Below are 23,371 nucleotides of genomic sequence, written 5' to 3' on the forward strand. Positions count from 1 at the left end.
TTGGCAAAATCAAGAAAGAAACCACAGAAAAATCAAGAGAGATTAAAAGCCAAGGAAAAGAACAAAACAAAACAAAAATGGCCAAAAGGCTAATAAACACAAAAGGGATGAAAGCACAAACAGGAGCCAAACAGCAAAAATAAAAATTAGCTAATACTTCAGCAATTTGCCTAATGCAGGAAGTGCGTTAAATAGGGCTTTCATCTCAAACCTAAAAACCCTAAGCACATAATTATGGAGAAATGGACTGGAGCTAAATTTCTCAAAAACTCAAAAATGTGAACAGAGAACAGACAAAGGAGAGGGAGGAACATTAAAAATTTTACAAAAAACAAACAAATTTACAAAATTAGGATACAATCAAAACTGTAGTATGTATGCAAACAACTCACAAATTGGAAACGTGTCACAAAACTATTGTAAGACTGTTAATTGTTGCTACAGTGGCTGTGAATTATCATATATGCACCTTTGAATTAAAAGAAGAAAAAGAGTCCAGCTGTGGTTCCTTGCGGGAACAAGAAAGAAAGGGATGTTATGGTTTTAATCTTTCATTGGCTCTGAAGAGTTATGAATAAAAGTGCCAGTGTTGCTGTAAATTGGGCTCTCTGCATTTCTTGCTGTTCTCAAGTCCAGCTGCCTCAGGTCACTCAGGTACCCTTATACTATCAATAATAGTCCTGGTAAAAATATTAATTTTCTGATTAATCATTATATTTTGTTTAAATGATTCTATATTCATTAATTCCTAAAGTCTCAGGGTCGATCTTGTGAATCTCTATCCTGGTCAATTACTATATGTAGATTTTTGCTTATCTTTGTTTTTTGTGTCCAATCCAGTAGATGTCGCTAATGTGGCTATTAAGGCTTTCTACAAAAAAAGCACTTTACTACAAGTAGCCCTCGCTACAGGATATGGGATGGGGAGGAGATGGAGCTCATGGGGATGGGGTGCAGACATCTAACTATGCAAACACAAGTAATGTTACAAGAGTGGATATGAAATCCTAACCCCACGCGAGTATGTGCACGCCCCTCTGAGCACTGCACCCCATTGACCTGAGCTTCAGTAGCCCTAACAAGCAACAACAACAACAACATTTATTTATATAGCACATTTTCATACAAAAAGTAGCTCAAAGTGCTTTATATAATGAAGAAAAGAAAAATAACAGACAAAATAAGAAATTAAAATAAGACAACATTAGTTAACATAGAAAAGGAGTACGGTCCAATGGCCAGGGTGGACAGAAAAAACAAAACAAAAAAACTCCAGAAGGCTGGAGAAAAAAATAAAATCTGTAGGGGTTCCAGGCCACGAGACCGCCCAGTCCCCTCTGGGCATTCTACCTAACATAAATGAAATAGTCCTCTTTGTAGTTAGGGTTCTCACGGAGTCACTTGATGTTGATGGTCATACAGACTTCTGGCTTTTAATCCATCCATCATTGTTGGAACATCATGGTACTTTGGCGCCACCACCAAAAGGACACCGGAAAAGGAAACAGAAGAGAGAGTAGGGGTTAGTACAGACTGTACAAGCAACAGCTGAACATCCAGGTCAGCAGATTCCGACATGACAGTCACATCTTACTAAATTAAAAACGACTGGGCACCTGTGCTGGATGTGTTGCAGTCAAGCATGCTACATGCCAGTCATACCAGGAGCACCTTCACTGTAAATACAATATGCAGAGCTACTGAGATGGATGGCTGGTTGTTGTTCCAAAAACCTTTCTAGCATTTCCAATGCACTGTTCCATTGTGTGACCACATCAATCGCAGGTTTGTGTGTTGGCAAGTCTAATAAAGGTTGCTTCGCTTTAAGCATGTGGCTAGTTGTACTGCTACAGTGGAAACAGTTTCCAACGCACTTCACCCAGCCAGCCTGCAATACCAAAATGAGCGTGTGTGGAAAGCAGCTGACGTGAAGTAACTGAATATACTGTACTAGCCAACCCGCAGCGTAGCATACGCCGCATAATTATGTATTGATGGATGAACACTTCCTGAAAGACACAGTTGTCCAAATGGGATGGGTTTGAGGATATGACTGTAATTGAATGAAAAGATGGAACTCTGAAGAGAGCAACATACAATTGTCCGTGACTGAAAACTGGTTTTGGCAGATACAGGCATATCATTTTGAAAGTGTGTCCCTGTGCCTTATTAATTGTCATTGCAAATGCCAATCTAACAGGAAATTGTCTGCGTGTAAACGTAAAAGGCAAATTTGAATCTGATGGGGTCAGGGATTCTCTCTCTCGCCTGTGTGTGTGTGTGTGTATGTGTGTGTGTCTCTCTCGCGCGCCCGTGTGTGTGTCTCTCTCTCCCGCGCCTGTGTGTGTATGTGTGTGTGTCTCTCTCTCTCTCTCGCGCGCGCCTGTGTGCTGTAAGTGAATGAAAAGATGGAACTCTGGAGAGAGCAACATACAATTGTCCGTGACTGAAAACTGGTTTTGGCAGATACAGGCATATCTTTTTGAAAGTTTGTCCCTGCGCCTTATTAATTGTCATTGCAAAGTCCAATCTAACAGGAAATTGTCTGTGTGTAAAAGTAAAAGGCAAATTTGAATCTGATGGGGTCAGGGAAATTCGGGGAATATGGACAGTTTGTGAGGTAGGAGCTGCAATTGTTTTACACTCCAGTGCATTGCGGTGAATGCTGAGAACAGTCAGTCTAGTGCCTTTACAGAGACTTCTTGCTGGCATGAGGTTTCTGAGAAGCATGACGACTGAACCAGTTTTAAGTTTGACTTTATGCGGAGGCATGCCAGTGGGAGTAATGGCTGCCCGGCGGGTCATGGGAATAACGCCGCTGGATCGCCAGTCGGCATCGTTTATGGTCAGAACTACGACTGTATGTGATCTTCTTCGAACCTCCAACTTTCGATCTTGATTAATGAAAACATTCTTGGCAAATGCTTTCACTGTTGCGCAAATTGTTGGCTCTGTAGTGCGTGTGCCATGGTCGGCTGCTTAGTGAATTGTTAGTGGGCGGGGCTCGGTCTTGCTTGCCATGGACTTAGTGAATTATATATATAGATCATATGGATCATATTAGCGGGTTTATCAGTCACAATGGTTGGTTCTTTGTTTTTTATATTAAATTCATCCAACGCCACTGTCAACAAGCATCAGCTCTAGATCCTCATTTTAAAACACTTCCTTTTAGTCTGAGGAATAACTGTGATGACACGTTTTCAGGAATGATTAATGTGACTGCTACACATGAATAACTGAAGATATGTAACTCATAGAATTAAAGAAAGACACAAGTCTTCTCGCTGTATCTCTAATTTCTACTAATTCAAGATTATTATTTAATGTCCAATAGGGGAATACATTTGGCTAAAGCTTTAGTTGAAGGGTGTCTACATGGGGATTCATAGCACATACATAGGATATAGAATAACATTTATTATTTAAAAAACAATATCTGATTATTTTATACAGTGATCCCTCGCTATATCGCGCTTCGCCTTTTGTGGCTTCACTCTATCGCGGATTTTATATGTAAGCATATTTAAATATATATCGCGGATTTTTTGCTGGTTCGCGGATTTCTGAGGACAATGGGTCTTTTAATTTCTGGTACATGCTTCCTCAGTTGGTTTGCCCAGTTGATTTCATACAAGGGACGCTATTGGCAGATGGCTGAGAAGCTACCCAACTTACTTTTCTTTCTCTCTCTCTTGCGCTGACTATCTGTGATCCTGACGTAGGGGGTGTGAGCAGGGGGGCTGTTCGCACACCTAGACGATACGGACGCTCGTCTAAAAATGCTGAAAGATTATCTTCACGTTGCTACCTTCTGTGTGCAGCTTTTAAGTATGCTGCAAGGTGCTTCGCATACTTAAAAGCTCAAAGGGCACGTATTGATTTTTGACTCTCTCTCTCTCTCTCTCTCTCTCTCTCTCTCTCTCTCTCTCTCTCTCTCTCTCTCTCTCTCTCTCTCCCCCTGCTCCTGACGGAGGGGGTGTGAGCTGCCGCCTTCAACAGCTTTGTACCTGCGGTGCTTCGCATACTTAAAAGCAAACAGCCCTATTGATTTGTTTTCTTTACTCTCTGTTTCCTTTGAAGAGGAAGATATGTTTGCATTCTTTTAATTGTGAGACAGAACTGTCATCTCTGTCTTGTCATGGAGCACAGTTTAAACTTTTGAAAAAGAGACAAATGTTTGTTTGCAGTGTTTGAATAACGTTCCTGTCTCTCTACAACCTCCTGTGTTTCTGCGCAAATCTGTGACCCAAGCATGACAATATAAAAATAACCATATAAACATATGGTTTCTACTTCGCGGATTTTTTTATTTCGCGGGTGGCTCTGGAACGCAACCCCCGCGATGGAGGAGGGATTACTGTAATAATATTATTGGCATGTTTTGTAAAGTAGATGTCATTGCATTGTATTAAAACAATATGCGTGGACTCATCTTGTGACAACATATATGTTAGTTAAATTATGGTGAATTTTGAATGCAGTGCTGTGAAAAAGTTTTTTTTTTTAAAGAAAGTGATGATATTTTGTTCCACATCGTTCTGTTAACTGTTCATTACTAATTAAGTATTTCTTCTTAATTGTCATTCCATGCTTATCCAGATGTTATGAAGTCACTATGCAGACACCCTTCAAATACAAGTGTCACTGAAATTTGTCACATTATATCAATGTTCTGTATACATGGTTAATTAATCTCTTAAAAAAGCCAGCACTTCAAATATATCAGTGCACGCTAATTCTGTCAAGATAAAATCAAAATCAAATCAAATTGGGACGTTAGTGCTGATACTCAGCTCTGCTCAGTAACAGTTAAAAAATAAATGGATAACAGTAAGTGTAACTTAAAAACAAAGCAGCTCATCATTTAACTCAGTATTTAACAGATTTGACAATAGTAGTAATGAGTGACTTCCTACAATTACTTAAACACATGAATAACTATTACAGTTTTTTTGGGGGGTGGAGGAGGTAAGTTAATCAAAACTAGACATTACTTTTCTAAATTAAAACGGTAGTGTTTGTTGCTCCAAGCCACTTCTTTCTCCTTGGCTCCTCCTATCATAGTCTGTTGCTATGCAACATTAATTACGTGACACACCTGTGATGGGAGGGGCAAAAGATTTAAAAGAAGAAGCTTGCAGAAGTTCTTTGCAGTAACTTTATGTAACCTACTTTTGTGAAAGCCTCTGTTTTAGCTTTTTAGTATTCCAGTGTTTAGTGCTTTTTGAGCCTTGATGGCTATTTCCAAGTTTTGAATTTTTCCTAGTGTTTTTGAAGAATATGTCTGCATGTGCTGTCTTTTTGTATGTTGTTCTCCTGGCTGTTGTGTTCATTTCAATTAAACAATGCTTTATATCACATTGTCTCATAATTTTCTGTTTTTCTTTTCATTTTTCTTCAATTGGAAGATCTCCTAAAAACTCAAAACTGTCACATCACAATGGCTGTCTCCTTCCATTACAGAGCAAAGGATAGACTGTCTTTAGCTCTGCAGGTCTTATGGGATTATTTAATTCACGTGTGAAAAGATCTGTGACTAGGCTGCTTGCCTTCAATGTCCTAAATCTCACCAGTTTACAATACATTTATTGTTCATGAACATTTCTAACTTTTTGAATTGGCACTGTAGTAAGAAATCTAATTCCTATTGATAATTGTGTAGGGCTGTAACCAATCATTCTGCAGTGGAGTTTTTCTATAGTTAGTAACTAGTTTCTATAGTCACCAAAGTCTGTATTACTCATTCTGCTTCTCCATTACCATGTGGAAATCTGGAACTACTAATCCTATGGCTGACTCTATAATTGTCATTGAGTGACAACATCTGACAATTTATATTGATCTGATCAATATACCCTGAGACGTAGTCTGCACACTCACAAGTACTGGCCACCTTTCAGTGTGAATACATCTGTCCCTAATTGTAGCCAGGATCCATCTTAGTGCAGGGGTGGGCAGATTCAGTCCTGGAGGGCCGCAGTGGCTGTAGGTTTTTGTTCCAACCCAATTGCTTAATAAGAAGCCCTTATTGCTCAACTAACACTTCAACTTCACTTTAGTTGTCTCGCTTGTTAAGATTTTGAACCCTTATTGCTTATCTTAGTCTTAAACAGCTGTATTCTTGGTTTTTAATTGCTCCTAATTAGCAACAGCATGCAAATGACAAAAGAGACCAGCATTTCTCCATTTAGCTTGTTTTCATTTACACCTCTGTGTATTTATCATGCACTATTGGGTTTAATTAAATACATGGAAGGAAAGTGAAGAGAAAAAAGTGAAGGACTGAGAATAACTTGTCTGTTTTAGATTTCAAATCATTTGGATAATAACCTTAGAAAGGAAAAAAATCTAGGATATGAGAATTACTTGACATGGCAGGGCACTAGCAAGCCATGCAATTAAATAATTGACAAGGATTGGTTTTTAATTAAGCAACTGGGTTGGAACAAAAACCTGCAACCACTGCGGCCGTCCAGTACTGAATCTGCCCACCCATGATCTAGTGGATTGGTAGGCATTAATGGTTCTCTCTTTGTCATACACTACAGTTTAAAGTCAGTTTTGTTTTTTATCTGACTGCTGACACTTAGTAATCACATGGTTTATTTGGCTTAACGACTTCAGTGTTTTCCAGTTTGCATTCTTCCAAGCACACTATTACTCAAGTCTGCTTGTAATCTTGTATCTAAACTAATCCTGTATCTCAAAGGAAAAACTCATTGTAAACAGTCTGTCTCTTTGTGTTTTAGACCACTTTGCAGGCCACCCCACCTGTGTGAAATTCTGTCACTTTAGAACACACATCGTCTTCTTTCAGTCTGTTTTCTTAGGTTTGTCAAGTTCTCAGTGCTTGCAGGTGTGCTTTCAATACCTGTCAGTATAAATATTTATTGTGTTATATTAGTTCTTTGTCCACTTACTGTAACTCCCACTGTCTTGCAAAGCGATACAAGGAACATTGGTATCCATTAAATACTTGCCTGTGACATGTCTTATGTTATATCAGTGTCTCATCGTTAGTTTCATATGAAATCTCTGGATTCTTGGAGAACATTATCAAGGTTTTGATCTTGTCAGAATAGATAATTAATATCCAATAAGACACCCATCCAGGGGGTATGACAATAAATGTTAGAAATGGAAATATGCATTTTAATTTGGTTAATTATCAGTTCTCCCTGGTAATTAAGCAAATAATCCAGCAAGGCTTTTACGTTCTTTATCTTCCATTTCTCTGTTCAGTCTATGACCTTTAAACTGAGGCACACTCATTTAATTTAATTTAATTTAATTTAATTTCTCCTTATTGGATTAAAGTCACTTCTAGTTACAAAATCAGTGTTTTCTAATTCTTGCTTGCATCCATTTAGTACCTTTTGGCTCCAGAAGTCTGGAGAGGGTGTCAGTGCAACTCTGATTTACATCTTTCTATCAAATGAAGTTTAGGCAGATCCTGGTAAAAGCTGGAGTTCAGTCACTTAATTTGGCTGCTGGATGCCTGCCTTCCTGTTAAATCTGTTTTCTTAAAAACATTATCTCCCAAATGGAGTGGCAAATGTGTTCACTAGGTCACCTGACAGCCAAATCTCATGTTTGCATCTAACTTGCTGAAAACCTGAGAATCAGCTACCACACTTAAGAGTATTCTCTACAGCAGTGTTTTTCAACCACTGGGTCGCAATTCCATTTTTGTGTTGTGGGATCTCACCAGTGGGTCACAAGTTGCTCTGTTTATAATGCTAGTGGGGTTAGAGTGGGTCGATTCTCAAACGATCTCACTGGATTCACAAAGGGAGACTCCAACGCTCTCACAATCGGAGCTCAAGTAACCAAGAAGATTGCAACAACAGAAAGGTTAAGAAACACAGTGGTTTTTTTAAAAACTTCCACATTGTATTTGTCATATCCACACAAATAACAACTGAACATACTTCTTGGGAGAACCATCATTCCACAATACCTATCTGTGGGCTCTTCTGTTTTGCTTATCACTCCCATCTGTTCAATTTATTCCGTCTCCTGCATCGCTTTCTCCATCACATGTAAAGGAACTCTCCGTGGCATTTTCATTGAAAAGGGTATGGCATTCATGTACATTTTGTAAATAATATCAAAGTCTAACATAGTTTCCTCATCTCACCGTACACTTATTACTACAATTACTTCATACTCTACATATTGACATCTGTAATGCCCTCATGTACTTCTTCAGAAATGACTGCAATATCTTCTCCTATGTCGATGTTAAATTTACACCATTGTCTCATTTACAGTATGTGTAGACTTCTAATCGATGGATTATCTTCAGCTTTCACTGAGTACAGGAATAAGTTTTCTATCTCTCTAATGGGAAACATGAATTTCATTTTCAACAGAATTTGGCCTAATGTCCTCTTCATCCACACACTTGACATGTACTTTTTCCTAGCTACATACTTCCACTTGGTTTCTTGCCACATGAGATGCTTGCACGCCTGTTAATGTTTTCCCTTGCTCATTTCATTTTAACTGTATTTTGTTTGAGACTTTTTCTTATTTTTGCCACAAAAGCTTTGAGATATGAGTTTTTGCTAATTTTGTTTATTTCTTCCCAAAAATCATTTCATTTTCATTTAATCTCTTCCAGTTGACTTGCCATATTGGTAGCTTTATCAAGTGTCAACATTCTGACCAGCTGCAGCCTCTCTGATAGTATTGCGTCTCTTGGGCTGGCCACTAGCCAGTCTCTGATAAGTTCATCATGAAGCAATCGATACATGCAGTTTTTAGCTCATGTCTATAATGATGCAACAAAGGAATTTATGGCTTCATTGGCCTGTTGTATTCTTTAAACCTAAGCCTTTGTAAATCACATTTCTCTTGAACACAAAACATTTTTAAACCACGCTTCACTGACACATACAGTACCTCTGCAGCACATGTTCTTCCAAGTTCAGCCAAATGCACATCATCTCCCTGGAGGAAGCTTGAGGTTGCTCGAGAGTTGAAATAACTCAAATCATCACATCCATTGCTCCCTTTTCTGCAGTGAAATCCAAAGGCTCCAGAGGATTGAATTGTGATTTTTGCCCTTGGGGGAGAAGTCATCCTCCCTAAACCTCAATATATCATGGCCACAACTCCCTCCATTACAACAAATCAAACTTGCTTTTTGTTGGTTTACAGTTTCTGGATTTTAGCTTTTACATAAATATCACATTTTAAGTGACATTTTAAGTAACTCTGAAGTCTTCAGCTAATCTGGGGGGGCATGCATTGTCTGCTGAGTCTTGCTGGCCATCTGTGTGTCGTGACTTTCGTGGCAAAGTGTTGCACCACTGCTGTTAAGTCGATAAAGTGGTGTGCTGTTGATAGTTTTCAACTGAAACGTAAATGGGTAAGTCAGAATTACTTCATGTGCCAAAGGAAATGAGCCACAGCATGCCTGTCTTCATTTGACAAGTGAAGCATAACCATGTGTTGAAATAACTGGGTACAAATCTACAATCTTCTATTTTTATTTTCTGGCTGCAACCTGAGCAGTTCTTATGAAGAATATAGTATGTATGAATAGAGAGGGTTATAAGGTGACAACAAAACATTTCGAAAACCGAGCAATCTCTTAAGAATATAAAGTTAAGAATATAATGGGCAACTGTGACTCAACATGGATGTTAATCTTTCAGATTTATGCCACAAGAACATCATCTCATGGTAAGATTTTAAAAAATTTACCAGGACCACATTTAACATTCCAGACCTTTCTGATGATAGCTGTTGTCTGTTTATACCTCAACAACTCAACATAGACAATACCTTTATGAGAGCAATTAAAAAAAGAAAGAAATGTCAGTTCTCTTTCTGTAATTTGCATTATTCCATAGATTTACAAAGAACTGTTCTCCAGATGGAAATATCTAAAATTGATTGCATTATCCGTAATAAAGATTTTCACAAAAGCAGGTCATAGGAGGGTCCCAGCACAGGCTTCAAGATAGGGTGAGAATCTATCACATCCCACACTGTTGCAAACACTCACTTTATATTTTTATGGAGTAAGTAAAGAAATAACTGCAAAGACAAGAGGAGAATATTCATACAGAAACAGAGCTAGGATTAAATCCTGAGCTCTGCTGTTGTGAAGCAGCAGCCCATTTTCCACAACAGAATTTAGAAATTTACTGAAAATAGGTGTGATGAGGTAGAGTGGAAGATAAAAATGATAAGTGAGCAATCACAGTACTATCATAGATTTCACTCGTTCTTGAATCCAAAATGATGGACATCAGTAACACAGCCTTTTCGCATTTAAAGAACATTTCCAGGCTGCATTCTTTTCTGATATAACCCACTATCGAGACTCTCATCCATGCTTTTGTTACATCTTACTTGGAATATTGTAATACTCCTCTGTTTGGTGTTTCATTCCACAGGCTATGGGGATTACAACATGTACAGTACTGTATTCATTTGCCAGAATGTTTCCCATAGCAAGCAGTAGTAGACAATACTACTACAATGGATTGTTTTACTCATGTTTAAGTCCCTTTATGGCCTCATTCCTACTTATCTTTGCAGACTAAATCAATTATACATTCCGTAAAATTTGCTGTCTTCACTCCATGAAAGATGCAGTGTTCAGTGTTACTGGTCCAAAGACCCACCTCTTACTGTAAGTGTATCTACAATTTTAACTTCTTTTGAGGAAAATCTCAAAGCTTACCTTTTTAGACAAGCATTCTGTCTGTTTACTGTTGTCTTTCCTGTTTCATTTATGCAATTATTTTCATTTTTGTCACTTTTATTGTTTCTTTTGTCTTGCATTTTATTGTGCTTGCTTTCATTTTTTATTCAGCTTTGTATAATGTTCAATGGTGCCTTATCAGGCAATTTTAAATAAAATAATAATATGCTCATTTGGATTAAATTGTGTTATTGAAATCCACAATAGACATTTAACACATTTATACTCAGGTTTTTTACTGGCTTTATTATTTGTTGAACAAACAACATATACAAACTCAAACTCAAGATGGTAAAATATATAATCATATAATTACAATGTATTTCTTAATTTAATTTAGAAGCATACAAAAATATGTTTTTCTTCCTTATATCTACGACTAATTTTCTGCAAACAAGACCTGAGCTCTACACATCCCCATGTAGGCTCGTGTTCCACTTTATCCTGTAAACACCCCATGATTTCTTGAGTTAATAAATTCCTGATGATTGGCTTCTGTATCCTAGAAATCAACATGATTAAACTCATGTAAGATTTCTTTCTGAGAATTAGTCATTGTGCTCCTGGCGAGGATGTGTTAAGCTGGTCAGTTGGCAATGAAATATAAAACTACTGTATTTATTTCCAGTATGTCAAAAAGCACATTTGGTCACTGGAAAGACCTGCTTTCAGACCATCTCAGCTAGAAAACCTAATTTAAAATATATAATATATTCATACTTCAAATAATACTACTTTCTTCTGTATTTCATGTTTAATTCTCTAGTCTGGCAAAAACTCACCAATTAAAACATATATCGATTTAATAAGCAGCGATACTGATAAAAAAAAAGAACCTTTAAAAAGCAAAAAAATTACACATTAAAAAAATTCAATAATCTGGGCAAGGCAGTTTAAGAATGAAACAATCACCTACAGGTTTGCCTTCACAGTGCCAAGGTGCTTGACTGACTTTGTCTAGTGCAGCAGGCAGCTCTCATGACCAGTGATCCAGATGATCAACAACATACTATAGTTGGAAAAAGTTTCCAGAAACAGTGCGAAGAATCCTGAAACATAAAAAATGCCACATGTGCAAAGGGCAATACTAAGGCCAGATCTGTTCTATGTAGTGCATCCAGAAAAGCAAGGTCAATTATAAAGAATTGTCTTCGCAAATGACCACCTATTGAGTGGACAGAAACACCTTTAAAGAAAAGCAGAAACATAAGATATGCATGTACTGTTAATGACTCTTAAGGTCCAAGCAAAATTGCCATCATTACAGAAAATCACTTTACGGTCATGAGCCTGAATAACAGGAAAGATAAAAGTACACTTCTGGATGATATACTTTATTCCCTTGGTAAAATCCATCAGTTAGTAAACAAGTTAAACAGCAGCATGTACAGTACATGATATGTTTTAACATATACTGTACAAATACAATGTACGCTTAGCAACAGATATACTGTATATACGTATGGTCATGTTTTGCACATATGCTCTAAATTCCTGGTTGAGCTGCACTTATAACACACTACTTGCGCCTGCTGTAATATGGAGGCAGGTATGTAACTTAGTACAAAGTTTTTAATTCTCTTTTATGGTTTTGGAAAACCAAAGTCTATCCCTGTAGAATCATCTGCAATCCAAGAACCAACCTTGGATGGGATGAATTCTCCAATGCAGAGCATACTCACACACACCCAAACAATTTAGAATAACCAATTAATGTGTAAGGAAGCTAAGAAAACCCCCACAGACAGTAGGAGACCATGAAAACTCGACACTGACTTACACACTGTTAAAGCTGGCCACTGTGAGACAGCAGCACTATGGCATGGTGCCATCCCATCCTAGTTATGTAAGCTCATTAGCTCATTTTAAATTACTGTTGGTGAAGCCAATAATATATAAGGCTTGAAAACTACCAAACAGCCTAATTTCTTCCTGGTCACTTTTGTACATTGTTTTAGTCACAGCATAGGAATCTTTATAAGTACACTTAACAGGGCTCACATTCCTGGAAGTTCATATCCGGTGTAGCTTCAGGTGATTCATTATACTTGACACTGAATGCTGCTGTTTTTCAAATATTTACCCAGCCTCCTCAATAGGTTTTCTCCATGTTATGGTGGAGCTGTTTTGGTTTTTGATATCTGATTAAACCAAGTACCCAACAGTCTGTTTGTTTGTGCATAGTTTTGTTTTTCTGGACTTTTTTGTTTATGGTGAAATACAGTTTCAATTCTCTTTTTCTTATTTCTATCTTCAGATAGTATATAATGGAAAGTTTCATTGTTTTATTGTCTGCATGACCACACTCACAATCGTTCCAGGTGTCTTTAGTTGAAACAAATAGGCAGCAGCTGTTTTTCAGTTACAAGATTAATGTGCAACTGAAATTTCTGCTCAGGCATCAAGTACAGACATGCTTTACTATCAGAGAAAACTGTATTAGCTTTTCAAAACATAATCTTCGTGACAGTTTCAGGACACACCTAGGATGATAAAAGGTTTTGTGAGGACACCATGAAGTATAATCCTGGACATCTTACACACTTCCAGAAAGAATAAACCAAAAACCTTCTGTAAACTCAAAACCAAAAACTGTAATGCGTCCATACAGTACTTATTGTTGTCCAAAACATCAGAGATTTCTTCCCTGCATTTTCAAGAGGCTGCAGTAATGTCTATGAAATTGATGAAACTGAACATATAGCTGAAATTGTTGCTCTGATCATCGGGGTACTAGGAAGTAGCCCATATTCATGACATGAATGGGGCCAGGAGACTCTGTAATAGAGCTGTCCAGGGCCTCTTCTACTTTGAGAGCAGCATCCTCAGCAGGCTGTGTGTCCACTGGGGACGTGGGAGGAGATTCCACCGCGATCTCTCTATACTCGGCTTTGTCTACTGTTATTACTCTGATTGTGGGATTCAGTGTTGAGGCCGAGGAGCCAATCAGCTTTAGCAGCTTTGCCCGCAACTTCTTGTTGAACCTGCAAAAATAAGATTGGTACACATATTGAATAAATGATTAGATCTGTAAAAGACACATGAAATTCAGTGTTACTCATAAGAAATCTAACATCTTTAACAAAGCTTTAACAATAAACTCCAAGTGTGACATATTTTCTCTTTTAGAAAACTATGCACATTTCATAATTTGACTAAAAATAAAACATAAGATACTAAAACAGTCTAAACAACAACAGCATTGAAATTCAACACAAATAGACAATTATACTACTGCAATAGTAATGTTTAACTTGTAATCTAATATCAATTTGCAGTGATTTGAATCTTCAAGTTTGTACGGTCCTTTGAGAAAAGAAGTTACCAATAACAGTAGATTTTATTTGGTAAACCAGGTACATGGACCGATTCAAATAAATTTGATTGAATTCTGTTTAATTTTGTAAAGCTCTCTTCACGGAATGCAAGTTCACAGCACTTTAACAAGTTCACATACATGCAATTATAAACTTCACCAATTGTTAATTGCATGATGAGTACATATGAATAGCAGATTTGTTTAAACAGACAGGAAAATAGAGTAGTTCCAAACTGATTAATATAAAACGTATCTAACAATATCTGTCCATTAACATTATTGTTAAACAATGACCAGTTGACAAAAAACAACTCCAGTTAGCAGCATCCCTGGAGTAAATAAGCCTCTGAGGGATCCTTGGTCAGTTATAACACAAAGTCATAGATACAGTGACACACAGTTACAGTCCTCGATAGCTCGGCCAACTGTCTACCCACTCCCTCCTGGACAATCTACAGTGGATTTTGCACTGGGCTTCCTAATATGATGACAGAATCTTTCTATCCATTGATTCCATGGCTCCACATGTTTCAGTTGTCTTTCCGTAGGCAGGTAAACAACTTGAATCCAAACAAGTTAACACAGAAATTAAGGTCTCCACATACCTGGCTAAAAAGAGGAAGAAGGTAATTAAAGTTGCTAGAAGACTACCGGCAACTATCCAAAGGCTTATTGAAGAGGATGGTGTGGCGTAGGTATCAACTGAAGCCTGCACTGTGAAACAAATAAAGAAATTAAATAATTTTACATTAAAATTCTGCTAAATAGTTTCATAAAGTGACAGGAAACCTTTTCAGTACTTAATAAAACATTACAAAAGATGAGCATTTTATGTGAATGTATATCAAAATCTCATTTGCTAAGATTATCAATGCATCATGATGGAGAGATCTGTATATCTAGAAATCTTTGTGTTACTGATAGGAATAAAGTGGTCTAAGTGAAGGATGACAGTCAAAGAATAATAACAAATTAAAAGCACCTATAGTCAACATAAAATAAAATTAATAGAACTATGTAAGTTGGTCACAATTTGTCTTATAAAACTGCACAGAGCTTGTATGCTAGCTAGCTTACAGAAAGGTGAAGTCTGGGGGTCAGGTGCAGTGCAGTGGTCGATATGTGCCATGAGAGATTCATTCGTTATAAGTAAGTGTTTAAATAGCAATTATACAGGATGCTTAGCCTGCTGCCACCACAACCCACCCCGTAAGAGCAGTTTCAGAAAATGAGATGAGATGCTTCATGGGGAACAGACCCATGTATTAACTTCCCTGCATTCAAAGATTTTGAGTGGAAATTACAGAAGCAAATCTGTCTCCCATCTCTGATCATTTTGTACTTTTCAAACCACCTACTTTAGTGTCATCTACAAATGGACCAAGCTTGAAAAGATACTTTGCTATATAGATCTTTAATACAGATTAAAAAGAGTAACAACTCCATAAATCTCTGAAGAATCTCACTTTTAAAAGCACAGAATTCAGAAAATACGACTAATTTCCTTAACTTCTATATTTTGTTTATCCATTTTTTTTAAAACTGCTTATTACACTATTTTCCCAAATACAAATATGTTAGACCAACTGGTAACTCTAAGACACTCAATGATTGTCTTGCAGCCATCCAGTGCAGAGTTCCTTCCTGCCTTGTGTCTAGTGCTCCCAAAATACACCTATGACCCTCAATAGCAAAAAGTAGATTCAGACCACAGATGGTGACATGCATGTATAGCACATACTCAAATTATATAGGTGAAAGATGAAACACAATATTTTAGCTTTTCACTAAACATCCATCCATCCATCCATTTTCCAACCCGCTGAATCCGAACACAGGGTCACGGGGGTCTGCTGGAGCCAATCCCAGCCAACACAGGGCACAAGGCAGGGAACCAATCCCGGGCAGGGTGCCAACCCACCGCAGGACACACACAAACACACCCACACACCAAGCACACACTAGGGCCAATTTAGAATCACCAATCCACCTAACCTGCATGTCTTTGGACTGTGGGAGGAAACCGGAGCGCCCGGAGGAAACCCACGCAGACACGGGGAGAACATGCAAACTCCACGCAGGGTGGACCCGGGAAGCGAACCCAGGTCTCCTAACTGCGAGGCAACAGCGCTACCACTGCGCCACCGTGCCGCCCATTTTTCACTAAACACTAATTCTTTAATCACTAATTTTTCAGAGTGTAACTAAGTTCTAATTTTTTTTATTCTTTTAGTACAACCTGCCTTAACTCCAAAACATATTGGAAGAGGTTTGTTCCAGCTTCACCATGTGATGGTGCGGGTCGGCTACACGCTACAGGGTGCCACCGGGAGCCTCTTGAACCCGCCACCACCGATAATGTTTCTGAAGGAGAAGCCAGCAGATGAGGACAAACGCACACTAAGTATGAGAGAGTGTAAAACTGCTTTTATTAAAACAATCCAACAAAAAAAAGTATCCAAAAAGTGCTGTGTAAAATAGTCAATAAATAAATAAATAAATAAATACTCCATAAAAAGGTTTTTCTGTGGAGATTAAAATGAAAATAAATATTCCTTTAAAAATGATGTTAAAACACAGGAAGCTGACTTTAAAAACCCTGAGCCCCAGTGCAATCCTTTAAACCCTGGCCATCTCCTTGACTTAACCCAGAGCAAGTCCTTGCAGCCAACAAGGCAGCTACCCAGCAGCTCAACCCACCTCTAGCGCTACTCCTAAGCTCTGAACATTCTAGCTCTCTGGCTTCAGGCAGGGCACCCCATTGTGCCTCCGACTCCCGCTGCCAGACTTGCATCTCTGTGGTCCTTGGCACTACCCGCAGAACGCCTCTCAGAGCCTCTCCTTCCCCTGCAGCCTCACTGCCTCTCTGGCAGTCACTACCACTGAGCAGCATTGTGGCCATTCCAGCTACCCAGGTTACTCAGCTGGAGTGGCCATTAGTCCCTGAGCACCATTCAATTGCTCAGAGGGACGTCCTCACGACTGTCTGCCTTCTCCACCTTCCTTCAACTCACTTGCATTGGATCTCCACTTCCTGCCTTCCCTCCCTCCATCTTTTAACCTCCTTTTGTTTTCTCTCAATCTTTTTTCTTTCCTTTTCCATCAGTCGGTTTCCTTTCCTCCAATTCTCATGCCATCTTATTCTTAAGGCTTTGTGGGTTCAGCATCTCAATCACGTACCGCAGGAAGCCAATAAAGCAATTGAGAAAGAACACACTTTCATGTGCAATTGCATCTCGCCCCAATTACTCCACCGACTCCCCGCAGTTGCATGAGCGCCCCATCCCCTTCCCCTTGGAGGGGGCCGGCCAATTGATTTTCAATTTATTAAAATAGCCACTTTTTCCTGATACGTGGACCCGCTATACCGCACACCAGCCTACAACCAGCTCTCCTTCAATGAAGAGGAATAAGCAGCTTAAATTGCTGAGGTACAGGAATGTCCCTACATGCCACAATTACTTTTTGAAGAATGTCTATTGCAACATAATTCTGGAACAATACATTTTAAACACAGTAAATGATGAGAATACTGTACATGAATCCGGAATGAAGAATTTCTCCTACTTTGATTTGAAAATTATTTATTCTTCCACATACAAATATGTTGAAAGAAATAAACAAAAATGGAAGCTCAATAAAATATAGACTTACTCAGAAGATACATAAAAAGAAAAGTCACAAATACAATAATATGAGGGAGAAAGAGAGACACACAGAGAGGTTGGGATCATGGGCTCAGTACAGTGCATTGCTGCATCCACCACACGATGACTAAGTCTCTAACCTATTTTTTCAATTTGCTCACTCACTTGTTTTGTTACAGAAGCACAAGGCACCAAAGATTGTCTCTGCCTCAGCACTTGGCACTCAGCAGAATGGGAACACTGGTAGGTACACTCACACATCCATAATCAATCACATGTCACCCATAATAACTCATTTGCCTAACCAGCACCTCACAAAATCCAGATTGAATGCTTAGTAATATGTTCGGCAAGAAAAAGGCAGATACAAATGCAAATTGTTTTTAGCTCAGTAAAATAGACTTAGTCCCATGTTGTAGGCATAAATTCATTAGTTTTTAATGAACTCATAAGGAATGTTTAATATCGCCTGCTTACTCCTACTAAACATTTTAATATATCCATTTTTTCAATAAAAATTAGATGAATTCTTATTCACTAAGCTAACAAAACAAATACAAAAAATCTTATAAGATTAGGAAACTAAGCATGTCTAAATGTATAGTGACAAAATTAAATTACACTGAAACAAGTGACCTTGACAGGGTATATTTGGGTAGTTCACTCTTGTTTGGAATTTGTATGTTCTTCATGAGTGTATATGTGATATTTTTTTTAAGGTTCTCGGGTTTTCTTCTACCATCCCAAGATCTGTGTGTGTTAGATTAATGGAAACCTCTACTGAGGGAGTGTGATGTGTGTACAGTTGTGTCCTGTGATCCAGCGATGTCTTTCATCTTGCATGCAATACTGATGGGATAGGCACTATCCCTGAACTGGAATAACTGGATGATTAGATGAATATTTGGGAAGGGGAGAACTTACTGAAATAAAGAAAGTACAGACAGACCTACAAGAGAAAGTAAATAACTGTAGATTATGTTTTGATTTCTCATCTGCAGTTAAGAACCTCATTCAAGCAAGGAGGAAACTGATCAAGGCAAGTCCTTTAACTCCTTACAGATTTCCTCTAGTTGTAAAAAAAAAAATCACTACATGGCCTGAAATGAGAAAGCAACATTACCATTATATTATATATCTTTTTCTTTTTTTTTCAATTTTTGATGTATGTAATGCTAACTAAATATATGTATATCACCTTATGTGCAATCATTCAGTTTGCATGTGCCCTTAGCAAGTAATATACAGGGCTCTCTAATTTTCCATTATACTGCTAAATCACTTCTCATGTGCTCATATTTAGTTGCTGATATTTTAAATAGCTAACTTTTCCTTGTGTCTTGTGGTGAAGCAGTTCTTGGGATGGAATTCCATTTAATTGCTATCCCTAAAAGACGACTCGTATCCAAACATCATATCATATCTGCCGGCAGGTGTACTGGACTATGAATATGGGTTAAGGCAACACTAAGCTTTTCAAAAAAATGGAAGCTGAAAGAATTTTACAGAGTTTTTCTTTATTTGGTATTTAACAAACTTCCTTTACCTATAGTAAATGGTCCGAAAGTAAAAGCAAATAGCTTGGTCATTGTGCAGAAAAATCAAACATACTTTAATATGGTGTCAAAATCCAAAAAAATCATCTTGGAAGAAATTACTTTACAAAATAATAAATTCATGAACTGATTAAAATGAGACATTAATTCTAGACTAGTGAAGCCACGAATATTTAACTATGTTAGCAAAAACAGAAAAGGAAGGAGGTGACGTTTAATAAAGGGAGAATTAAATTGTACTGATTAGAGGAAAAACTAAATTAATTTAAGATTTTTACAGTTAAAGAGAACAGTAATCTGCCAATGACTACAGAGAAATTCAGGCTGAAGTGTGTCAAGCACACAATTCTTTGGGAGCATCTTCAAGACTTAAAAAAATGTAAACTGTACCACCCCGAGTAGAGCAGGGCCATTCTTGCTAATACCATCTCCTTTTCCATCCACAGTTGAGATGCTCCTTAGCTGGACAATGAATGACCCAGCTTCCATTTTTGTTGTGAAGCCCCATCCCTTCAAGGTCAGTGATATAAAAACATTAAGGCCAACAAAAACTGGCATTCACTTGACCAATGGATAAAATGGAAAGATCGGCCACTTTCACTGGCTTTATGCCAATTGTTCACACTCATGCATGCATTTTTCTTTGCCCTTTTTCATCCCATTTTTCATTAAACAGGGTCACCAGCTGGTACCCCAACTCTTTTTACATTCCCTGCTTAGTTTTTCAGATGACAAGAAATTATAGGAAATGAAGGTGCTACAATATTAAAAAGTCTAAAGTATTCATTCTATAAACCTCTAAACTAGAGATGTGCTGTCCCAAAAGAAACTGCTATAGCCTTTGCTGTTTTAGTGCATACAAATGGTTAAAATAGAAGTTAAACAAACAAGTACAGTAAATAAGCAAATAACAATAAGTTAGCAGAACACCACAGAATCACATAAATCCCTAAAGAAAGATTTGGACAATAAAAATTAAAATGTATTAGAAAAACAAATTATTTTTGTCATTAACTGTAGATAAACAGAATAATTTCTCTAAGAGTGTCCTCAAAATCAATACATTTGATCCCTTCATGAATTGAATTTCGGAAAAGTGTTATTTGCAGTAAATTTGCTGCGTTCATGTTCGCCCTGGTTATTTACTGATAATTTTACCAGTTTAGCAGAATTTTTTTTAATACCAGCGCCCCATAATGCTTTGTGAAGCCAGTACGACATCCTCTGGAGCTGTAACAGCCAACATTGATGGGTATATAATACTGATCATCTGCATTACAGGCTCTGCAGGACAAGTTATCTGTGCTTGTAGCTTAATGTACTAGTCGATTGTCGAGTTCCACGTCAATATAAGAGAAGGGGGCGTGTTCTTTATACATGCATAATAATTAGCCACACGGTAAGAGTGAGAACAAACCTTTAAGGAACCTGAACAACAGAGGAGACTCTATTACATAATAATAATAATGAAAGATTTATTACTATTTACAAGATGTTTCTATCTTTGATAGATGAAAAAGTGCAAAGCATCAGCACACAGTTTAAAGAGCCTTCAGCACAACTTCAAAAAACTAGAACAAGTCATGCATCTCAGTCATAACACGTCACTTTAAATTTTCTGCCTTTAAAAGACCTAAATAATTTTTCTGACTTTTAACTATGACTTTGGCATTTCCGCTTTGTTAAGATGAAATATACAATAGCGTGTCTCTGACTGTGTTCTTTCTTCTTTGATCTCACAAAGGCACAGTGTTGCAATGATAGGCACTGCTGTCACACAGCTTAGGTCACCTTTTTGGTGACAATAATCAGTGCAGTATAGATGGCAGACGTTTCCCTAGCCCACAGGGACACTTTAAAGAAGACTGCATTATTTTAATCCAGTCAAATCTAGTTCTGTTAGTCCTTCCCCATTAGTTTAAGTGGCAAGTCTGTATCACAAGATCAAATAAAAAGCTATGCAACTCAAGAAGGTTAGAACTGCTGCATCAAATTTTCAGAATGCTGGGAGCCAAATGTGGACTCGTCACTGCCTGTGTAGAGTTTGCACATTCTCTAGTGCCTATTTGGGTCTGTATTTCTAGGACAGAAGTCTGCAGGATTTTGTTTTAATGAACTTTTTAATTATAACCCATATATTTACTACTAAAGCAATGTTTTTTGGGTTTAGATTTAGTTAACTCTTTTGTTACGTTTCAGAACCGTTACATGGTGTTTTAGTTTTAAACAGCTGCATTAAGGTTTTAATCACTGGCCATTTTCTTAACCAGCCATTGGTTAATAATGAGGTGCAAATGACAAAGGAATCCCCAGCTCTCCAGCTAATGTGCTTCCATTTAAACCTGTGAACGTGCATCTTGAAGCTGTGTTAATACAATTTTTGAAATAAATGCGAGGGAAGGGAAGGACCAAGATATACAAATCTGTTACAGATGACAAAACATATGGATACTGTTCTCAGGAAAATCTACATATCTACAATATGAGCAAGTTTTGTCTTGGAACAATGAAAGCACTAATGAGCCATATAATTAAATACCAACTTTCATTATAGGCCTGGCTCGTAATTATGAAACTGGTTGAAATGAACGCCTGAAGCCAATGCGGCTCTCCAGGACGAGAGTTAAGTACCCCTGTTTTAGGGCTTCCTCCCCCATATCAAAGGTGCACAAATTGGCCCTCTAATTATAAATGAGTGAATGAGCCTTCACTAAAATAGATTAGCACCCAATCCAGGGGTGCCTCTGACTTCTGCCTGTTGCTAGGATAGGATACAGCACCCATACCTACCATTATCAGAAGGTTCGTCCATCCCAGAGCCATCCATCTGATTAAAGGAGACAAAATGGTTTTCATTACTGGTATCTGATAATGTCAGTATATATAAAACAAAGATAAATAAAAGTAACGAGTGGCAGTGCAAAAAACAAAAAGAAATAAGGTGAATTAAATATTAGCCTCTGGATTAAAAAAATAATAATAATAAAACAAACGCATGGAAAAAAACCATACTATACATTATAGTAGTGTTACAGCAAACACGTTGTGGTAAATTCAATATACTGAAATATCAATCCTGTGTAATCTTAAAATATTATGTGTACTAAACTTACAATTTTATTGGTGTGAATTTTTATGAAGTTAAACAGTGTTTAAGGAAATATGTTTAGCCATATAATGTTGTCCTAGACCAAATATTTAAAGACATAAATCTTCTTCTTTTGGCTGCTCCCATTAGGGGTTGCCAAAGTGGATAATCTTTTTCCATAATTCAAAGACATAAATAAGTAACTAAAAATCTTGCAACAGTACAATTCATTAATTTGTCTATCATCTTCTCTCTGTCAACAAAAACAGTGTTCAGAAATCTAGTTGTATTTTCTGCTCTCCTACAGGAGGGGAAGTATGTTGGACAGGACACACTCTGGAGGCTCTGGTAGTTGGCCCCAGCACAAGAAATTAAGGGGTCTTTGTAGAAGGGACAGACAAAAGATTAGTTAGTCTGCAATATTTGTAATGGATGTAATTCTGCCTGAGAAGCTGTTCCAGACACCCAGGATAATAAAATACTCTCAGTTAACTGGAAAGACATTTCCTTTTTCTGACTGGCCTCTAAGACTTTTGCATAGTTAAAAGAATTCTACTGTTTTAATCGGAGAAACATTTCTAATTTCCTGACATAAAACATTATGCAATTAAAGTATCCAAAATATCTAGTATATATAGTTGAAAAATCTGTTTCTTAATTAATTAATGTGTACATAACTAACCTTTATAGCTTATATAGTAAGCTTTCAGTCTACTGTACCTTGTATTCTGTGCTTGGAAGGGGAGTCTTAACCAGGATCTTTGGATCTGAAATGAAAAATGGCTAAAGTCTAGTGAGATGCTTTATGATCAAGCTACAAAATAATTTATTGTGCAAGTTCTTTTCCACTTGAATTTTATTATATAGATTTACTTTATATATTTCTGGGTTTGCAAATAACACTTTGCTCATATATTCAGCTCATTAATGCATACTAAACATTTAGATTTTAGACATCCCTATTTTAGAGTACTTCCAGCTTCACAAACATTTACTGTTTACCTCAATGTGTATTCTGTGGAACAGCAGACATCC

The 23,371-nt window shown here is 37.5% G+C and overlaps 1 protein-coding gene across 1 annotated transcript in view; it reads right to left on the reverse strand.

The window, feature by feature from the left end:
• Window positions 1–10,961: 10,961 nt before the first annotated feature.
• il6r (interleukin 6 receptor) overlaps window positions 10,962–23,371 on the reverse strand; it is a 65,862-nt gene continuing 53,452 nt past the window's right edge. Inside the window, exons 7-10 of the mRNA XM_028794028.2 lie at window positions 23,057–23,103; window positions 22,039–22,075; window positions 14,651–14,759; window positions 10,962–13,710 (exon numbers count right to left, since the gene is read on the reverse strand). Coding sequence (XP_028649861.2) covers window positions 13,449–13,710; window positions 14,651–14,759; window positions 22,039–22,075; window positions 23,057–23,103 — 455 coding nt within the window. The 3' untranslated portion in view covers window positions 10,962–13,448. The remainder of the gene's footprint in view (window positions 13,711–14,650; window positions 14,760–22,038; window positions 22,076–23,056; window positions 23,104–23,371) is intronic.

Source organism: Erpetoichthys calabaricus, chromosome 2 (assembly GCF_900747795.2).
Source record: "Erpetoichthys calabaricus chromosome 2, fErpCal1.3, whole genome shotgun sequence".
NCBI classification, from domain to species: Eukaryota; Metazoa; Chordata; class Cladistia; order Polypteriformes; family Polypteridae; genus Erpetoichthys; species Erpetoichthys calabaricus.